At 40.9% G+C, this 20050-nt stretch overlaps 1 protein-coding gene across 2 annotated transcripts in view; it reads left to right on the top strand.

Annotated features, from left to right (window-relative positions):
• Positions 1-20050, top strand: part of tspan15 (tetraspanin 15) — a 64449-nt gene that overhangs the window by 32693 nt on the left and 11706 nt on the right. For both annotated transcript variants that reach the window (XM_026294042.1, XM_026294043.1), the window contains exon 5: positions 17871-17987. In XM_026294042.1, coding sequence (XP_026149827.1) covers positions 17871-17987 — 117 coding nt within the window. The remainder of the gene's footprint in view (positions 1-17870; positions 17988-20050) is intronic.

The following is a 20050-nucleotide window of genomic DNA, read 5'->3' as shown; positions in this document are numbered from 1 at the left end:
GCACAAGGTTAGTAACATTCAATGGTGGAATATACATGAGGTGGGAGAGAAGGGGGGGGGGGGGGGGCTCAGTGCACCGATGGTCCTCGGGCAGTCTAGGCCTATAGCAGCATAACTAACTAAGGGATGGTTCAGGGTTGCCTGAAGCCAGCCCTAACTATAAGCTTTGTCAAAGAGGAAGGTTTTAAGTCTAGCCTTAAAAGTACAGAGAGTGTCTGCCTCCTGAACCCAGGCTGAGAGCTGGTTCCACAGGAGAGGAGCTTGATAACGTTAGTAACATTCAATGGTGGAATATACATGAGGTGGGAGGAGAGAAGAGAGGGGAGGAGCTTGATAACTAAAGGCTCTGCCTCCCATTCTGCTTTTGAGAACTCTGGGAACCACAAGTAGGCCTGCACTCTGAGAGCGAAGTGGTCTATTGGGATAATATGGTACTATGGCTCTCAGAGTGCAGGTCTACTTGTGGTTCCCAGAGTAAAAGATAAATTCTTTTGTAGTGTATCCTGATCTCTGCCTCTGAATTTCTGGCCAAGCCCACTCAAAGAGAGAGTAATTTTTCCCTCTGTTCCATTACAAGGACCTCAAGTGGACTGTCAACTGTGCTGCTGTGGTTTAAAAAAATTGCCCAGCCGAAACTATACTTCCTCAAAATGCAGAGGAAGGCCCACCTTTCAGCTAAGCTGTTAGAATCTTTTTTACCACTGATAAATAGAAAGCATTCTAACATACTGTTTAACAGATTGGTATAGAAACTCCTCAGCAGCTGACAGAGAGGCACTTAAAAGGATGATATACACTGCAAAATCATCAGACTCCCCCTGTCTCCTCTGGTCAGTAGCAGTATCACGAGAGACGTTATCCAAACCCCGCAATTTTGCGGAAACCGCAAACCAGATGGTTTTTTTTCGTGGCAATATATAATTTTTCATTCGTTCTAATGGTAATTATTAAGAACATGTTATGTGGTGGGTGGGGTGAGGTGAAGGCTCGAGCAGGACCCAAATGCAGGACACAGTCACCAACACCAGCAGTATAGCAGCAGTCAAGGCAACTCCGCCACTTGGCATACAAATAAAACGTTCACTTTCTCTAACTCAGGTACGACATGAACAAACATTAATCCTCCAGCGAGGAACAAAGGAAAGACTAATAGAACACAGGTGACACTAATTCAAATAATGAACATAAAGTGACCAGGAAACTCGGAAACCAAAATAAAAGTCCAAAACTGGAAACATAATTCCCCAACATAGCAGAACAATATAATTTACTAATTTAGACCACTAATTTATTTACTAATAATGTATTAAGTTGAGTTTGAAATGCAATTAAAGGAAGGAGATCTGTTTTGGGAACATATTTGGGTTGGCATATTTAGGGTTTAAACTATAAAAATAGGCATTTCTTTGACCACATCCAAAATTCCCCATTTTTCTCAATTCACAGGTGCTCTAGGAATCCAAACCTCTGCGAATTTCAGGGGTTTACTGTATATATATCGCAGTAGCGCCTGAAGCGATACACCAGAGAAATAGAAGCAAAGGGAATAAACAGGGTGTTCTCCACCTGTTTTACACCAGTTTGTTCAGCTGCCTTGCATCCATCTGCTTTATGCTGCCTCCCAAGCAGACTGCAGCATAAAATTCAATTCATTTCAGTTCAGTGTATTTGTATATCGTCAAATCACAATTCAGTCATCTCAAGGCACTTTACAAAAAAGAAAAACCCAACAAATCCCTTATGAGCACGCAGTTGGTGACAGTGGAGAGGAAAAACTCCCTTTAATGGAAGAAAGCTCAGAGCAGAATCAGGCTGCCTCGACTGGTTGGGGTGAGTGGATAGAGGAGAGAGAAAAGAATAGCAATAATGAACAAAAAAGTCACTGCAGGTTGGTGTGGCCAGTAACGGCACCTCAACAATATACAGCTCCAGGACCAGGGACACCTGCTAATTTTAGAAACTCAGGAACCACAGGTAGACCTGCACTCTGAGAGCAAAGTGCTCTATTGGGATAATATGGCACTATGAGGTCTATGAGGATAAAGGAGCTTGATTATGAAGGGATTTGTATGTGAGGAGAAGGATTTTAAATTCTATTCTGGATTTTACAGGGAGCCAATGAAGAGAAGTATAGGAGAAATATGATCTCTCTTGCTAGTTCTGTTCAGGATTCTGGCTGCATTTTAGATTAACTGGAGGCTTTCTATGGAGTTACTGGGACATCCTGATAGTGATGAGTTACAGTAATTTAGCTGTGAAGTAACAAATTCATGAACTAGTTTTTCTGCATCATTTTGAGGCAGGACGCTCTGAATTTTGGCAATGTTGCGTAAGTGAAAGAAGGTGGTTCAAGAGATTTGTTTTATGTGTGAATTAAAGGAAATATCTTGGTCAAACATAACTCCAAAGTTTTTCACAGTAGTGCTGGAGGCCAGGGCTATGCCATCTAAAGTAGCTATATTTTTAGAAAAGATGTTTCTGACGTTTTTAGGCCCAAATAGAATAACTTCTGTTTTATTTGAGTAGAAACTTACTGGTCATCCAGGCCTTTATGTCCTTTAGATACACCTGAAGTCCTGCTAATTGTTTTGTGTTATCAGGTTTAATAGATGGATAATGCTGAGTGCATTGACTCGTTGGTGACTTTTAACAGTGCTGTTTCTGTACTATCATGTGCTCTGAATCCTGATTGAAAATCTTCAAATAGTTAATTTCTGTGTAAGTAAAGTAGAATTTATAATCCTTCTCCTCACATACAAATCCCTTCATAATCAAGCTCCTTTATCCTCAAAGACCTCATAGTACCATATTTATTATATATTATATTACTTTCTACATCTACATGAATGTTAAAATCTCCCACTATAATGACTATCTGAACTAAGCAGTAAATCAGATAGGAAGTCTGAAAATTCAGTTAAATAATCTGAGTAAGGAACAGGTGGATGGTACACAGTGACAAGTAGAACTGTTTTTTGTGTTTTCCAGTTTGGATGTGAGAGGCTAAGAGTGAGGCTCTCAAATGAGTTATAACTGTTCTGAGGATGAAAGTTTAATAATTAATAGATTGCAGCTACTCCTTCACCCACCTTGACCTGTGCTTCGAGGAACATGACCATTTTGTGGTTGAGGGGGGTTGATTCATTCAGACTGAAACCAGATTGCAGCCATCCAGTCATCCTGCTTTAGCCAGGTTTCAGTAAGACAGAGTAAGTCAATTTGGTGATCAGTTATCAAATCATTTACTAACAGAGATTGAGAAGAAAGAGACCTGATATTTAATAATCCACATCTGACTGTCCTCTTTTTCTGTGCAGTAAGAGGAGTAGTCTTAATTTTTATTGGGTTTTTATGAATAACTCCTCTTATGTTAACATCTGATTTATATGATTTTGATGTTCGAGGGGCAGACATAGGCTCTAAGGAAACTTAGACTGAGTCTCTGTATCCTGGTCCCCACTCTAGATTGTCAAACTTTAGGTGGGCTAATAAACTCAGATTTCTAGAGAAGAGAGCCGCACCATCCAAAGTGTGATGGATGCCACCCCTCGATCCCTCGCTACCAGACCAGGTTTTCCCCAGAAAGTGGCCTAATTGTCTATGAAGCTCACATCATTTGCTGGACACCACCTAGACAGCCAGCGACGGAACAATGACATGCGGCTAAACATGTCATCACTGGTCAGATTGGGGAGGCGTCCAGAGAAAAATCTGACATTGTTTTGGCAAAGTTACACAGCGACTTAACATTATTCTTAGTGACCTCCGATTGGCACAATCGGGTGTCATTGCTGCAGACGTCAATAACAATTGTACCATATTTACAATTAGCCTTAGGCAGTAGTTTCAAATTTGAGTTGATTGCCCGCTGTGGCCCCAGGAATGCATTAGACTATGATTGCTGGAGTCTCTAGCTTCACGTTTCTGACTATGGAATTGCCAATTATCAGAGTCGGTTTCTCAGTGGGTTTGTCGTGGGTTTGTCAGAACCTTACTCTTATTACAATTATCATCAGCAAAGGAGGCAGAGGTATAACTAAATGTGGAACACTGAGCAGGAGAGAGAGGGAGAGGGAGAAGCCATGCTACTAGCTAGCTAAGCTAACTGATAGGCTAAAGAGCGCTAAGTCTGGAAATAGCAAGAAGTACTGGGTAAAAGAGAAAGGTACTTGGCTAATACAGGAGTGGTTATTGATTTGTTCAGAGAGTTTATTTAGTTTTTATGTGTGTTAGACTAAAGCTAGTCTGTTGCTAATCCGTCAACGAGGTACACAGTGTAATGATATGAGCAATGTTATTGAATTTCTCAGTTAAGCTACTTCACTATGAGATACAGTATATAGATGGCGCACGTAAAGTTGACTGAGAACACACGGTTCATCTTATATGTGTAATATACATGCAAGTCTTGGATAAAGATTATTCTCTTCAAGTAACCCAAGGTGTATTTATTCAAGAACCTACAACACAAACAAAACATGGTGTCAGAAGATGGACTTGAAGAGAAAGTACGACCTTAAGAGTGGAATAGAAAGGACAAGCAAAAAAACTTCAGATGCTAACACGGTGAGGAGCCTAGCGAGCTAATGTCAACCCTGAGGAGTTGTTAGTCTGTTTTCCAAGGGAGAAAAAGAGCATAACGAAACAAAGATGCAAGCGTCACAACCACCACCTAATCTACAGCTAACAGGTAATGTGACTGAGAATTGGAGGAAATTTAAGCAACGTTTCCAGTTGTACTTATCAGCTACTGGTGCTGAAGACAAGAGTGCGAAAATGAAAGCATCAGTGTTCTTGCACATAGTGGGTGACAAAGCATTAGAAGTTTATAACAACTTTCAGTTCCAAGCCCAAGATGAGAAAGGCAAAGGCAAATTTATTTGTATAGCACCATTTATACACTAGGTAATTCAAGTGCTTTAACAAAGACATTTAAAATAAAATCAATTAAAATAAAATAAAGTTAATTAAAATAAGACGTAAAAGCACATTAAGAAAACAAGGATGAACAATTATTTGAAGGCAGCAGTAAACAACAGTGTTTTCAGTCCTGATTTAAACGAGCTGACAGTTTGAGCAGACCTCAGGTGTTCAGGAAGTTTGTTCCACAAATGAGGAGCATAGTAACTGAATGCTGCTTCACTTTGTTTGGTTCTGGTTCTGGGAACACACAGTAGACCTGTCCCAGATGACTTGAGGGGTCTGGAAACCTCATAGGGAACTAACATATCTTTAATATATTTTGGTCCACAACCATTTAGTGCTTTATAAACTAGCAATAAGATTTTAAAATCTATCCTTAGGCTAATGTGAAGCCAGTGTAGTGATCTGAGAACTAGTGTGATATGGTCCAGTTGCCTTGTGTTTGTAAGGACTCTGGCAGCAGCATTTTGGATTATCTGCAGCTGCCTGATTGACTTTTTGCTATGACCTGTAAACAAGCCATTGCAATAATCTAACCTACTGAAGATAAATGCATGAACAAGTTTTTCTGCATCTTGTTTAGACAGAAAACCTTTTATTCTAGCAATGTTTTTGAGGTGGTAATAGGAAGATTTAGTGATGGATTTTATGTGGTTGTTAAAATTCAGGTCTGAGTCAATGATTACACCAAGGTTTCTGGCTTGATTTGTATCTTTCAATGACATGGAGTCAAGGTGAGCAATGACCCTTGACCTTTCATTTTTGTGGCCAAAAACAATCACTTCTGTCTTGTCTGTATTGAGCTGGTGAAAATTCTGGCACATCCATTCTTTGATTTGATTAATACATACACATATCAAGCAGCACATCATGATCAACTGTGTCAAATGCAGCACTGAGATCCAGTAGTACTAAAACAGAGGTTATGGATTCATCATTATTATCATTATTATATAGTAAATCATTTAAAATTTTAACAAGTGCAGTCTCAGTGTGCGCGAAATCCAGGCTGAAGTGCATTAAAAAGATTGTTTTGCACCATAACACTGTGAATTTGTTGAAAAACTACTACTTCAATTATTTTTCCCAAAAATGGAAGATTTGATATTGGCCTGTAGTTACTTACTGCTGAAGCATCGGCATTTTAAGGCCTGGGGAAACTGCCCTGACTGAAGAGAACTATTGACAATTTGCAATACATCTGGGGCTTAAGCTGTTAAAAAATTTTTTTTTTTTAAATTTGTTGGTAAAATATCAAGGCAGCATGATGTAGATTTTAATTGTAGAAGCGTTTCTGCCAGAGCTCTGTGATCAAGGAGATCAAAATGTTCTAGATTCACTGGAGAACAAGGAGGCACAGGTGATATTGTCATGTTCCTTGAAATGCAGCTAGATATAGTTTGTCTTATCTTTGATATTTTATCTGTGAAAAAAGCTTCAAAATCATTGCATGACATTTTTGGACAGCAGTTCAGAAGGAACAGAGGCTGCTGGGTTTGTGAGTCTGTCTACAACAGAAAACAATGTGCGGGCATTATTACTGTTTCTATTGATAACCTCTGAGAAAAATGATTGCCTTGCATTTTTTAATATTTGGTTATAGTTGTGAAGACTCTCTTTGTACAAGTCGAAATGAACCTGAAGTTTGGTTTTTCGTCACTTGCGTTCTGACTGTCTGCATATTCTTTTCTGAATTTTAACCACTGTGGCATTTCTCCAAGGTGACTTTTTTCTTGCTGACAATACCTTGGGGCAATGGAATCAATAACAGTCAAAACTTTGGAACTGAAACTGCTTACAAGATCATCAACAGGGGCTGATGGCATGGTTGGTGATGGTGCAAAAGCCTGAATGAATAATGCACATTAATATTAATAATCATATCTCATTAATATTCCGCTTTTTGACTACTACTACTACTACTTGACTTTATGTGAATATAGTAACAGAACAAAATACAGATAAGAAAGACTAGATACTGATGTTGAAAGTGAATGAGACAGACATTACAATGAAATTAGACACTGGAGCTCAGGCAAATGTGATTTCAGAGACAGTGTTTAACAAAATTAGATCCAGACCCAAATTACATGCAACAAAAGTGAAAGTAAGTGGATACTCAGGAGCAGCAATACCTGAAAATGCATGGTGAAAGTGAAGCACAAGGACAGAGAGCATACACCCCACCCAGTACTGTTATCTCTTCCTTGATCCTCAATTCTAAACCTTCTACTTGTAAACTCGACTCCCTACCAATCAATCTTTGTGGCCCGAGGGAGTGCTCTCTCTCTACTACAGCTAGCTCGTCGTTCTGCTGAGAGCGAGCTGAGTGATGACAACGAACCTTCCTCTCTTGTAATTTATCTTATTAAACGGGATCATTTAATCAGCATGCACGTCCTCACCAGTGGGACCTGTTACAGATTCATGGGGGCTCGTCCGGGATCAGGGCTGCCGTAGAGGGATAGACAGCTACTGGATCCAGTGATTTCTGACCTTTGGGACCAGCACAGCGGCCATTTGGTGGAGTGAGGGGCTTTCCAGTTTGTGACTACAGAGGCCAAGTGACCAGCGTGAGGGGGGCACAAGCCTAACGCGTACAGAACTGCAAACCCAGGTGCTTCAAATACTCAAGATGTCTGTCAGTGAGAGAAAAAAGCTTGTCTGGGCAATAAAGAAAAAATGTTATCATTTATTTATCCGATCTCACATGCAGACTTCATACACACAAGTACCAACCCGCCACCCATAACTCACTCATCCCACACAGTAAGGGAGACATGGCCTAGCCACACTGGGGAGGGCATGGTTGTTATTAGGGACCTTCCCCTACTGTCACGAAAGGAGTTTAGGATTCATGGGGGCCAAATAGGTGACATTACATCTGAGCTACAATACTGCTACAATGCTACAATAGCATATGTAAACAAATAGATGAAGGCCTCAGAGAAAGACATACAGAGGGTGAGGTCATTAGAGGTGTACTCCGTATAATCAAGCCTGGCAACTTCAGGGATATGTTGACAAACAAGAATGATTTGACCATCACAGAACTTAAGAGCTTCCTACAGTCTCACCGTGGTGAAAAAAGTGCCACAGAACTCTTCCAGGACTTGATGTGTGCCAAACAGCATGACCAGGAGACACCACAGTAATTCTTGTATAGGATGGTTGGATTCAAGCAAAAAATAATATTCACTACCAAAAAGTCAGTGGTTAAATACAACACCTCCACGATACAGTGCATATTCCTAACACAATATGTCAGGGAATCGGGGAGAGGTATGAAGATATTAGAAGAGACCTTAAACCCCTCCTTGCTAACCCTGCCGTGACTGATGAGGCTTTATTGCAGCAAGTGATAAAAACAACAGCGGAGGAAAGTGAAAGGAAGCGTAGGCTTGGCCGCAGCTCCACCCGCAAGGTAACTCAAGTTCACAGTGCTTACGCTGAACCTGAATAAAAAGTAACAGGTGAGGCCAAGATTAACACAGTCAGTAAAGATGACACCATACATAAACTGAGTAACCAGGTGGTGGCACTGACACAGGCGATGGAGACGTTGAAACACCTAGTGATACAGACTAAAGCACCTGAACAACACGGCCCACCCGTTCACCACTATAATCCTGACAAATCCAGAACAGAAAGGAGGACACGAAAGGCACCAGGCTGCCAACAATGCATTGCACAGGCCAATCCAAATTGCAACCACTGTTTGCACTGGATGGATGGATGGATGGATGGATGTTTCATTTGTGGAGATGAAGGACATCGTGCCATGGGCTGCTTAAAGAAGAATAACCAGATGGGAAACGGGACCCGGTCAAGGCAGAGGGACAACCCCTGACCGGTCCTGAGCAAAGGTCCCACCCCCAGGATAACCCCAGGGCACAGTCTAGTAAGGATCATTACAATAACTCCATACAGACGGACAAAATAACACAGCCATGTAAAGCAGCTCCCCTCATTGGTTGTAAGTCACTACTCAGATGCAGCATGGCCAGTTATGCTATCACTGTTATGCTTGATACAAGAGCCAATGTAAGCCTAATAGACCACACCTGGAAGAACAAGTACTTACCCGATCAAGTCATCCGACCCCTCAGTGAATTCATCGATGATGACCTGAATGTGTCTGCAGTCCCCGGGGACAGAGTACCATATGAAGGGTGGGTTGAGGTTGTGATTAACCTGCAAGGCAACAATGATCCGGACTTATCTCTTCGTGTACCCTTCCTGGTGAGTCGACTGAAATTAGAAAGACCATTAGTTGGTTTTAATGTAATTCAGGAACTTATTAAGGGCAACGATAGCCAACCTAAACTCATGTCCATTCTGTCCCATCTACTTGCGGGTGCAATGGAGATAGATAACGGTACCGCAGAGACAATAGTAAGTTTCATCCAGACACAGAAATGCCCAGGGGAAGAACATGCTGTAATAAAGCTGTAATAAAGGGGCCACAATACCTCCTGGCCATGTAGCCCACATCAAATGCAAAGTGCCAGCAAACATAAACCCCTCCGAAACACTTTTGCTGTTTGACCCCAAGCTAGACAGTGTAAAGCTGGAGTCACTAAGCATTGGAGCGGGACTCACTGAAACAGGACGAGAGACGCTTCATCCGAGTGCCAGTGTCAAACCACTCCAAGCAGAGCATAACTCTGCCCAGTTTAACAGTCCTAGGCAATATTGAACCAATTGACAATATTATTGACACTGACAATGAGAGAATCTGTGTAGACACTGTTGACCTATCGTCACCATCAGGCAGCAGCCAGGAGCCATCCACTGCAGACTTGTGGCACCCACCTGTGGATGTTTATCACCTGACAGACGAACAACAGAAAGAGGTAAAACAAATGTTGTTTGAGGAGTCAGGCGCCTTTGCCCGTGATGATAGTGACATTGGCAATATCCCAACCCTCAAAATGACCATCAACCTTAAAGATGATGTCCCTGTTCAACATACATATGCCACCATTTCAAAGCCACTCTACAGTGAAGTTAAACAGTACATTCAGGACCTGCTTGCTAAAGGTTGGATTGTCAAATCAAAGTCACCCTTTGCCACACCTGTAGTCTGTGTCAGGAAACGGGATGGAACTCTCAGGCTCTGTATCGATTACAGGCGGTTGAACGAGAAAACGGTACCAGACCGCAACCCACTGTCCCGTATCCAGGATCTCTTGGACACCCTGGGTGGCCACAGCTGGTTCAGTATCCTCGTTCAGGGTAGGGGAGCTCAGTGCACCGATGGTCCTCAGGCAGTCTAGGCCTATAGCAGCATAACTAAGGGATGGTTCAGGGTTGCCTGAAGCCAGCCCTAACTATATGCTTTGTCAAAGAGGAAGGTTTTAAGTCTAGCCTTAAAAGTACAGAGAGTGTCTGCCTCCTGAACCCAGGCTTGGAGCTGGTTCTACAGGAGAGGAGCTTGATAACTAAAGGCTCTGCCTCCCATTCTGCTTTTGGAAACTCTGGGAACCACAAGTAGACCTGCACTCTGAGAGCGAAGTGGTCTATTGGGATAATATGGTACTATGAGGCCTTTAAGGTATGAAGGAGCTTGATTATGAAGGGATCTGTATGTGAGAAGAAGGATTTTAAATTCTATTCTGTATTTTACAGGGAGCCAATGAAGAGAAGCTAATATAGAAGAAATATGATCTCTCTTCCTATTGCACAATCAGCTATTTCCTGTCAGGACTCTGACTGCGGCATTCTGGATTAACTGGAGGATTTTATGGAGATACTGGGACATCCAGATAGTAATGAGTTACAGTAATCTAGCCTTGAGGTAACAAATGCATGGACTAGTTTTCTGCATCATTTTGAGACAAGAGGTTCCTAATTTTGGCAATGTTGCGCAGGTGAAAGAATGCAGTTCTAGAGATTTGTTTTATGTGTGAGTTAAAGGACATGTCCAGGTCAAAAATAACTCCAAAGTTTTTCACAGTAGTGCTGGAGGCCAGGGCTATGCCATCTAAAGTAGCTATAATTTTAGAAATGTTATTTCTGAGATTTTTTGGCCCAAATACAATGACTTCTGTTTTCTCTGAGTTTAAAAGTAAAAAGTTACTGGTCATCCAGGCCATCCAGTTAGACAAGCTTGAAGTCTGGTTAACTGGTTTGTGTTAACAGGTTAAATAGATAGATACAACTGAGTGTCATCTGCATAGCAGTGGTAATTAATACAGTGCTTCCTAATGACATAGCTTAAAGGAAGCATGTACAGGGTGAACAGAATCGGTCCTAGCACAGAGCCTTGTGGAACTCCATAACTACATTATCTGAGACTAAGAGAAGATCGTTGGTAACTTTTAACAGTGCTGTTTCTGTACTATGATGTGCTCTAAATCCTGATTGAAAATCTTCAAATAGTTCATTCCTGTGTAAGTGGTCTGATAGCTGCTTAGCAACAGCTTTTTCTAGGATTTTAGAAATAAATGGCAGGTTGGATATTGGACTCTTTGAATGAGTAAGGATACCATTTGGTCTGTGCAATGTCCCTGCTGCCTTTCAACGCAGCATGGAGGAGATGCTCGACACCCTGCGTGACGACTGCTCTATCCCTTACCTCGACAACATTCTCTGTTACTCCACATCCGTTACCGATCATGTCAGTGTACTCCGTCGGGTCCCAAGAGCCCTTCAGTGCCATGGTGTTAAGCTCCGGCCTACAAAATGCGAGCTGTTCAAACAGGAAGTTCAGTACGTGGGGAGTCTGTTATCAGCTAGTGGTGTGAGGGTAGATCCAAAAGACATTGAGGCTGTAGTGTCACTGAGGGAGAAGAAACCCACTACAGTGGGAGAAGTCCGTAAGTTACTTGGGTTCCTGAGTTATTACCGGATGTACATACAAGAATTTTCCCGCATTGCAAAACCCATATATGCACTATTGCAAGTGAAGGGGGCCCCTGGAGGGACATAGGGAAAGCTTAAAAATGGCGAAGGAGCTCAGCTGCTCTCAAAAACCCCTTTTCAGTGGACAGAAGCCCACCAAAACATCCTAGAGCAGCTTATTGGTATCCTTTCACCATTCTGTCAGTTACCATTCTGTTACCATTCTGGCAAACTGGAGTTTGTAGCCTTAAAGTGGGCCTTGTGTGAAAAATTTAGGGATTATTTGTTTTATGCCCCACATTTCATGGTGCATACAGACAATAATCCTCTGACATATGTGATGAGCACTGCCAAACTCAATGCAGCAGGCCACAGGTGGGTGGGAGAGCTTGCTGTCTTCAGATTTAACAATCAAGTACAGACCAGGAAAAATCAATGTGGATGCTGATGCCTTCCACTGGACATTGACAGTTATGTTGAGGAGTGTACTGAGGAGCTCACGAAGGATGTTGTTAACACCACCTGGGAGGGAAGAAAGGCCGCCAAGAGGCGTGACATCGCTTATGTTGCAGTCCTCAACCTGTCCTCAACCTGGCACAAAGCTCAGATCCCCCAGTAATTACACCATTACCACCTATCAGCCATAGTGAGTTAATCAAAGCTCAGCGGTCGGATCCAAACATAGGTGAGATAATCAAACTGAAAGAAACACAAAGCAAGCTGACAAGTGATGACAGGCAGAGAGCAAGTGGGCCTGTTAAAAGACTTATGTATGAATGTGGAAAACTGCATCTGGAGTGTGTGAGGGTGACCGGTGAGCGAAAACAACTTGTCTTACCTGTTGAATATCGACCTCTGGTACTGAAGCATCTCCACGACGACATAGGTCATTTGGGGTCAGAAAAAGTTACTGGGCTGGCGAGGGACCGTTTCTGTTGGCCCTATATGAAAAAGGAAATTGAGGTCTATATTACTCAGCAGTGTCCCTGCATCAAGCAAAAATGACCAGTGACCCATGACAGAGCGCCAATGGGGAGCATCACCACCAGTGCACCTCTAGAGTTGGTTTCCATAGACTACATTCATTTGGAACAGAGTAAGGGTGGATATGAGTATATTTTGGTAGTCATAGACCATTTCACTAGATTTGCCCAAGTGTACCCAACACGAAATAAGTCAGGAAGAACAGCTGCAGAGAAAATATTTAGTGCCTTTATTTCTAGGTTTGGATTCCCAGCCAGGTTGCACCACGACCAAGGACGAAAGTTTGAGAATGCCCTGTTCAAAAATCTGCAACAGCTGACTGGAATTTCCCACTCCAGAACCACTCCATACCATCCACAGGGAAACCCAGCAGAGAGATTCAACCAGACACTACTCCAAATGTTAAGGACATTGGAAGAGAAGAAAAAGACTAACTGGAACTACCACTGGAACTACCACAGGTAGTGCACGCATACAACTGCACTAGGCATGAAGCTACAGGCTTCTCACCTCACTCTCATGTTTGGGCGTCATCCCTGCCTCCCAATAGATTTAGTGTTTTGTTCTCCCAAAAACAAGAACAATGAAACACCACAAGGTTATGCTGAAAAATGGGCTGCGAGAATGAAGGAAGCCTACTGAATTGCAGCTGAGAATAGTCAGCAATCCAGCAGGCGAGGCAAGAGATACTACGACCGTCATGTAAAAGGGGCTGTTCTGCATCCAGGTGACAGAGTCCTGGTTCGAAATATGAGAGAAAGGGGAGGACCAGGGAAACTTATTGGGAACAATGTTGTAAAAGAACAAGTAAAGGACAGTCCCATTTACAAACTGTGTCCAGAAAAGATCTCTCTGAATTTACATCAGTAGTTGCTTCATCGAAATCATCAACGTGTCTCTTAGACCCCATCCCGACTAGACTGCTTAAAGGCACCCTGCCATTAATGAACTCATCTTTATTGGACTTGGTAAATTTATCTCTAGTATCAGGCTACGTACCACAGGCCTTTAAAACTGCAGTAATCAAACCTTTACTCAAAAAGCCTAGTCTTGATCCAGGAGTCTTGGCTAATTATAGACCAATATCCAACCTGCCATTTATTTCTAAAATCCTAGAAAAAGCTGTTGCTAAGCAGCTATCAGACCACTTACACAGGAATGAACTATTTGAAGATTTTCAATCAGGATTTAGAGCACATCATAGAACAGAAACAGCACTGTTGAAAGTTACCAACGATCTTCTCTTAGCCTCAGATAATGGACTTGTTTCTATACTTGTCCTCCTAGACCTTAGTGCTGCATTCGACACCATTGACCACAACATCTTATTACACAGACTGGAGCATGTGATTGGTATCAGAGGAACAGCGTTAAAATGGTTCCAATCCTATTTATTGGACAGATTCCAGTTTGTTCATGTCCATGATGAACCTTCCACACGAACAAAAGTTAGTTATGGAGTTCCACAAGGCTCCGTGCTAGGACCGATTCTGTTCACCCTGTACATGCTTCCTTTAGGCTATGTCATTAGGAAGCACTCTATTAATTACCACTGCTATGCAGATGACACTCAGTTATATCTATCTATTAAACCTGTTAACACAAACCAGTTAACCAGACTTCAAGCTTGTCTAACTGACATCAAGGCCTGGATGACCAGTAACTTTTTACTTTTAAACTCGGAGAAAACAGAAGTCATTATATTTGGGCCAAAAAATCTCAGAAATAACTTTTCTCAAATTATAGCTACTCTAGATGGCATAACCCTGGCCTCTAGCACTACTTTGAAAAACCTTGGAGTTATTTTTGACCAGGACATGTCCTTTAACTCACACATAAAACAAATCTCTAGAACTGCATTCTTTCACCTGCGCAACATTTCCAAAATTAGGAACATCCTGTCTCAAAATGATGCAGAAAAACTAGTCCATGCATTTGTTACCTCAAGGCTAGATTACTGTAACTCATTACTATCTGGATGTCCCAATATCTCCATAAAAAGCCTCCAATTAATCCAGAATGCCGCAACCAGAGTCCTGACAGGAACTAGCAAGAGAGATCATATTTCTCCTATATTGGCTTCTCTTCATTGGCTCCCTGTAAAATATAGAATAGAATTTAAAATCCTTCTTCTCACATTCAAATCCCTTCATAATCAAGCTCCTTCATACCTCAAAGACCTCATAGTACCATATTATCCCAATAGACCACTTCGCTCTCAGAGTGCAGGTCTACTTGTGGTTCCCAGAGTTTCCAAAAGCAGAATGGGAGGCAGAGCCTTTAGTTATCAAGCTCCTCCCCTCTCTTCTCTCCTCCCACCTCATGTATATTCCACCATTGAATGTTACTAACCTTGTGCTCTCTCTCTCCCCTAGTTTGTCCTCTCTCCCTCTCTCTCTGTTCTCTCTGTACCTTCTGCAGGTGTCCCTGGTCCTGGAGCTGTATATCGCTGATGTGCAGTTACTGGTCCCACCAACCTGCAGTGTCTGTTTATTGTTGCTGTTTTTTTCTCTCTGCTCTATCCACTCACCCCAACCGGTCGAGGCCCAAACTGAGCCCGGTTCTGCTGGAGGTTTTTTCTTCCGTTAAAGGGAGTTTTTCCTCTCCACTGTCGCCAAGTGCTTGCTCATAAGGGAATTGTTGGGTTTTTAGTTTTAGTTTTTGTAAAGTGCCTTGAGATGATTTGTATTGTGATTTGGCACTATACAAATAAAATTGAATTGAATTGAATTAATTAGTCAGTTCAGAAATGTTTTTTATCACTTTTATGCAGATGACACCCTGAACAGTGGCTCAGTTCAGACTATTTGAAATTGAATTCTGATAAGACAGAAGTACTAATAATTGTCCCAGAAATGAAGATTCCTCATGTCAAACAAATATTGGTACCTTGGGCCTGTCCATCTGGCCGCACCTTCGGAATCTGCTTTTTAAACAGGCTTTTAGTTAGACTAGGGTTTTATGGCTGTCTATTTTTATGTCTTATCATTCTATGTGTTTATCTGCATGTGTGTTGTCCTTTATTTAAGCACTTATGTGATTTTATTTAGCATTTTACTGTGATTTTATCTGTGAAAGGTGCTGTATAAAAAAAAATTACATGCACAAATAATATTAATAACAGCTGTATCCAGTTAACGTTATTGCTATGCAAAGTCAAAATGCCCTTAAAGAGAAAATTGTTCTACTTCGCAAAACCTGGAGACTATATATAAGCTCAAAATTGTTTCTAGAGATCAAAACTCTATTATATCCTCAGCTATATACAGTAAATATATCAGGATGTAGCTCATGCCACAGTCCAACAACGGCTGTAATATGTGTACTAAATGATATTGTTAATGCCTTGGACAATCGTCATTGATCACCTCTTTTTATATCTCAGTTTATATAAAGGACTATTGTTAACCTAATATTTGATGTGGAGAAAATGTCCTTGTTAGGACTATGTAATTAGTGTGAATGCTGTTTCAACAATGAAATGAATGGAGAGAATGTTCAACTCTAGAGCAAAAACTGTATCATCATCTCTGCCCTCTGGCCTCATAAGTGTCTTTTTTTATTTTTGAAAAAAGATTGGAATTGTATAAAAATAGCTCCTAGCCAAAACCAACTGTAGCTGTCTTTCTTTAGATAGCTCAACAAGAGCTCATTTATTTGTCCCTGTATTAGTAATGGTAAGTAAGTAATTGTATTTTGTTTGCTAGCAGGTTACTAAATACTCTACATATAATTTGTATATTAAGGAACAAACAGCACACCTCCTGCTTCATTCACTCTAGCTACTATGCTGTAAATATTGTCAAGTACAGTTTCTAGTAAGAATGTTATGAATGTCTTTAATTATTCAATTTTCAATAATGAAAATATAAATTTGATCTTCTTTAATGTGAGCAAGAGGACACATAGAGCTTAGTGTTAATTGAATTGAGAACATCCTGTTCTGCATGCATATACTTTCACTCCTGATAAGGGAGACAAAATAGTTTGTATGACAAATTTACCACTGACTTAAAACAGAATATACGAGTGTTATATAATATATATAAGTTTTGATGTATTGTGGGCAGTTGGATTTACATTTTAGGAAGCTTATGAAGCACTGTGTAGATCCTTTGGCAGGGATATTCAGGTACCAAAGAATAAAAGCAAAATAAAGTGTTGAGAAACAAAACATAACAATACTAATAAAATAATTATACTAGAAAAAATTCATACAGCATTTACAAGTAAGTGAGAAATAAAACAGGCAGGTCGGTCAGAGATCAGTGTAACATGGTGTCCGTCTATAGATTTGCAGATTTCCAAATTGTGATTAAAAAAAAGTTTTTAATTAATTTGCCATGTTGGCGTATTCATTGAAGTTGATTAAATATTATATACTATAATGTATACTTTTTATATAATTTCATATCATACTTCATAATAATGCTTTCAAGCATATCACCTAGTGCTACGCCTACCTGTACATTGATTTTGTCAAACATAAGGCCTTTACACATCAGCAACGACACGAAATAAACATGAAAAAGCGAAAGATTCGAAGGCGAAGTAAATGCACCACAGATGTTCACATCAGACAAGATATACAACTACAGCTTCTAAAAAGTTGTGCTACAAAAAAAGGATTCCTCGGCTTTAGCTAAAACAAAGTTAATAAGATGGTCCACCAGGTTGAATGTTTATAAGTGATGTTCCAACAAGCATTGTGACTGGTCAGAGGTGCTCCTGTTGCTAGTGAAAAGTAGGTAAAATCGACCTAGGGGCGAAAACACCAAATGCTGTTATTCACTCAGCAAAATTCTGTCATTGATGTGAAATGGATCGAAAAATATTATTGACACTCAAAATAATTGCTGGTGTGTAAAGACCTTAAGATATAATAATAATTATGAATTAGTTAATTAATTCTCATTGTCATTAATAATGGCTCGTTTTTATCATAAAATGTTACTGGCATTGTTCTAGCACTGCAGAAATAATGCTGATTACAATATTGTTTAATCTATTTCATTCCTGCCACACGTCTGTTGCTTTCTTCCTTCTCATTCTTAATATTATCTTCTCTTTGCTGCTTTTTTAAATTCCCGCACTCCTTTGCCATATTTCTCTATCAGTTTAAGTGTTGTGGAGGTCAGGAGTATAAAGACTGGACAGTCAACATGTACCACAATTGTTCTGCACCTGGTCCGCTGGCCTGTGGTGTCCCGTATACCTGCTGCATTACTACCAAAGTAAGCATCCCTTTTATTTTATTATTATTACTGCTATAATGTTAATAAAGTGCTATAACCTGCTACTGTTTTTGCTCCTACTTTTATACCATATACTCAATGTGGCTTGCGTTTCCTTTGATAGTGTTACCCCAATTTCTAGTCCTTCTGATAGAATTACTGCTGCTACTAATCTATCTCTGTATTACATTGCATCATCAATGACTTTTTTCTTCTTCGGTTCAATTATAATAAAAGAAGCAATTTTATTACCACTGATAATATCATAGTGCCCCTAAAATCAATTATTAACGTACAATTTGGTTCCAAGATAGTGCCACGGATGGCAACCTTGGTTGTGTACTCTATTGCTATGTTTTTCTCAGGCAAATGTCTCTAAACAATCTTCCATCATCATTGATGCTGAAAGTTGTTGGGCGATCTTAGATGAAGGTGCAGCAACTCTGTGCCAGCTGGAGGAAACAACATAGTGGAAAATGTGCCGGAGCCCTTGTCAAACTACGACAATGAAGGACCTGAACACCGCTCCCGTCTACCTGTCTGGTGAATTTCCACTTACTAGCCAACAAACAAAAGGAACTGCTTCTCTTCAAATGGACTAACTCTTCACTTCTCACATTCTGCTGCTCTGTGTTTTACTGAGACCTGGCTCAGCGACTCCATCCTGGACAGTAGTCTACTGCTACCAGTCTACAGTAGTCTACTGTTTCCAGTTCTAGACAGCACATCACGAAACAACACCGGAAGATTCACTGGAAGCACTAGAGCCAACCAGCATTACTTCCGTCTTTGCATCATTAAAGTGAAGAAAATTTAACGCCATCCAGGCTTTAATGTCATCAAGACATGCAAGCAAATGTGCAATTAAAAAACCCTCCTTTTGTTTCAACGGAAAATAAACCTGGGTATCATCTGCATAACAATGGAAATGATATGCCTTGTTGTCTGAAGATGAAACCCAGAGGAAGCAAGTAGAGGGAAAAAAGCAAAAGCCCCAAAACTGAACCCTGGGGAACCCTGGAGGAAAAAGGAGCAGAGGAGGGTTCAAAGCCGGCAAGACCCACAGAGAAAGTTCTAGCTGTCAAGTAAGATCTAAACCACTCCAATGCAAGACCACGGATACCCACAACATCATGCAGGCAAGAAATCAAAATGTGGTGGTCAACTGTGTCAAAGGCAGCAGATAAATCGAGAAGAATAAGAACCACAAAATCGCCAGTATCAGAACAAGTGAAAATATCAATAAAAACCTTAATTAAAGCTGACTCCGTGCTGTGGCGTGGTTTAAAACTGGATTGTGTTGAATACTCACGTTTTACACAGGTCCGTTGATGAGGAAGTACACAGAGGCAGCTGGTGTGGTTCAGCTGATTATAGGTTTTATTCAAACTATACAGAGCGCTCTGGAGATCAACCCTCATGGGACACACGGAGAGATCTGAGCTTTAGGGGGAAACTATAGAATAGATATAGCTGATGGCCACCCCCCACATACCAGTATTTTTCCACAAAAGGAATTCGGACCATTACCTTATATGGTGTTGTTATTCCCTTTTGTCTCCCCTCATAGTGAAGACATAGTGAAGAGCGGTGACCCTGTCACGTGTCCAAAACATACAGGAGTACACTTTACACACTATGCTGCATACTAGTCACACAAAGTGTGTCTGCATTCCCACAATTCCCCCTTTTGGGCTCTCCTAAGAGCCCACCCCCACTATGTAAATGTTAAAATTTGATATCCCCCTTTTGATCACATATCAATAGGCCTTAGTATGGCAACACCACTATTTACATCATCAGGATCAGTAGCCAATAAAGGCATGAGGACCTTCGGGTCCTGCCTCTCTATTGCGGATGAAATTACCCGAAGTGCCAGGGATCTCATACAGGGAATGCAGCAACACCCACATGTGACCAGTATGCCTACAAATACAGACCAAACTCAAAACAGCAATCATTACAGTCAGGGTCGTAAGGACCCCCAATACCTTCCTAAATCCAAACATCTTCGCTTTAACTCCCCAATTGTTAACTAAACTATCTAATAATGGCTAAACATA

Source organism: Mastacembelus armatus, chromosome 3 (genome assembly GCF_900324485.2).
Source record: "Mastacembelus armatus chromosome 3, fMasArm1.2, whole genome shotgun sequence".
In the NCBI taxonomy this organism is placed as follows: Eukaryota; Metazoa; Chordata; class Actinopteri; order Synbranchiformes; family Mastacembelidae; genus Mastacembelus; species Mastacembelus armatus.
This window is presented reverse-complemented; position numbering and strand designations above follow the sequence as displayed.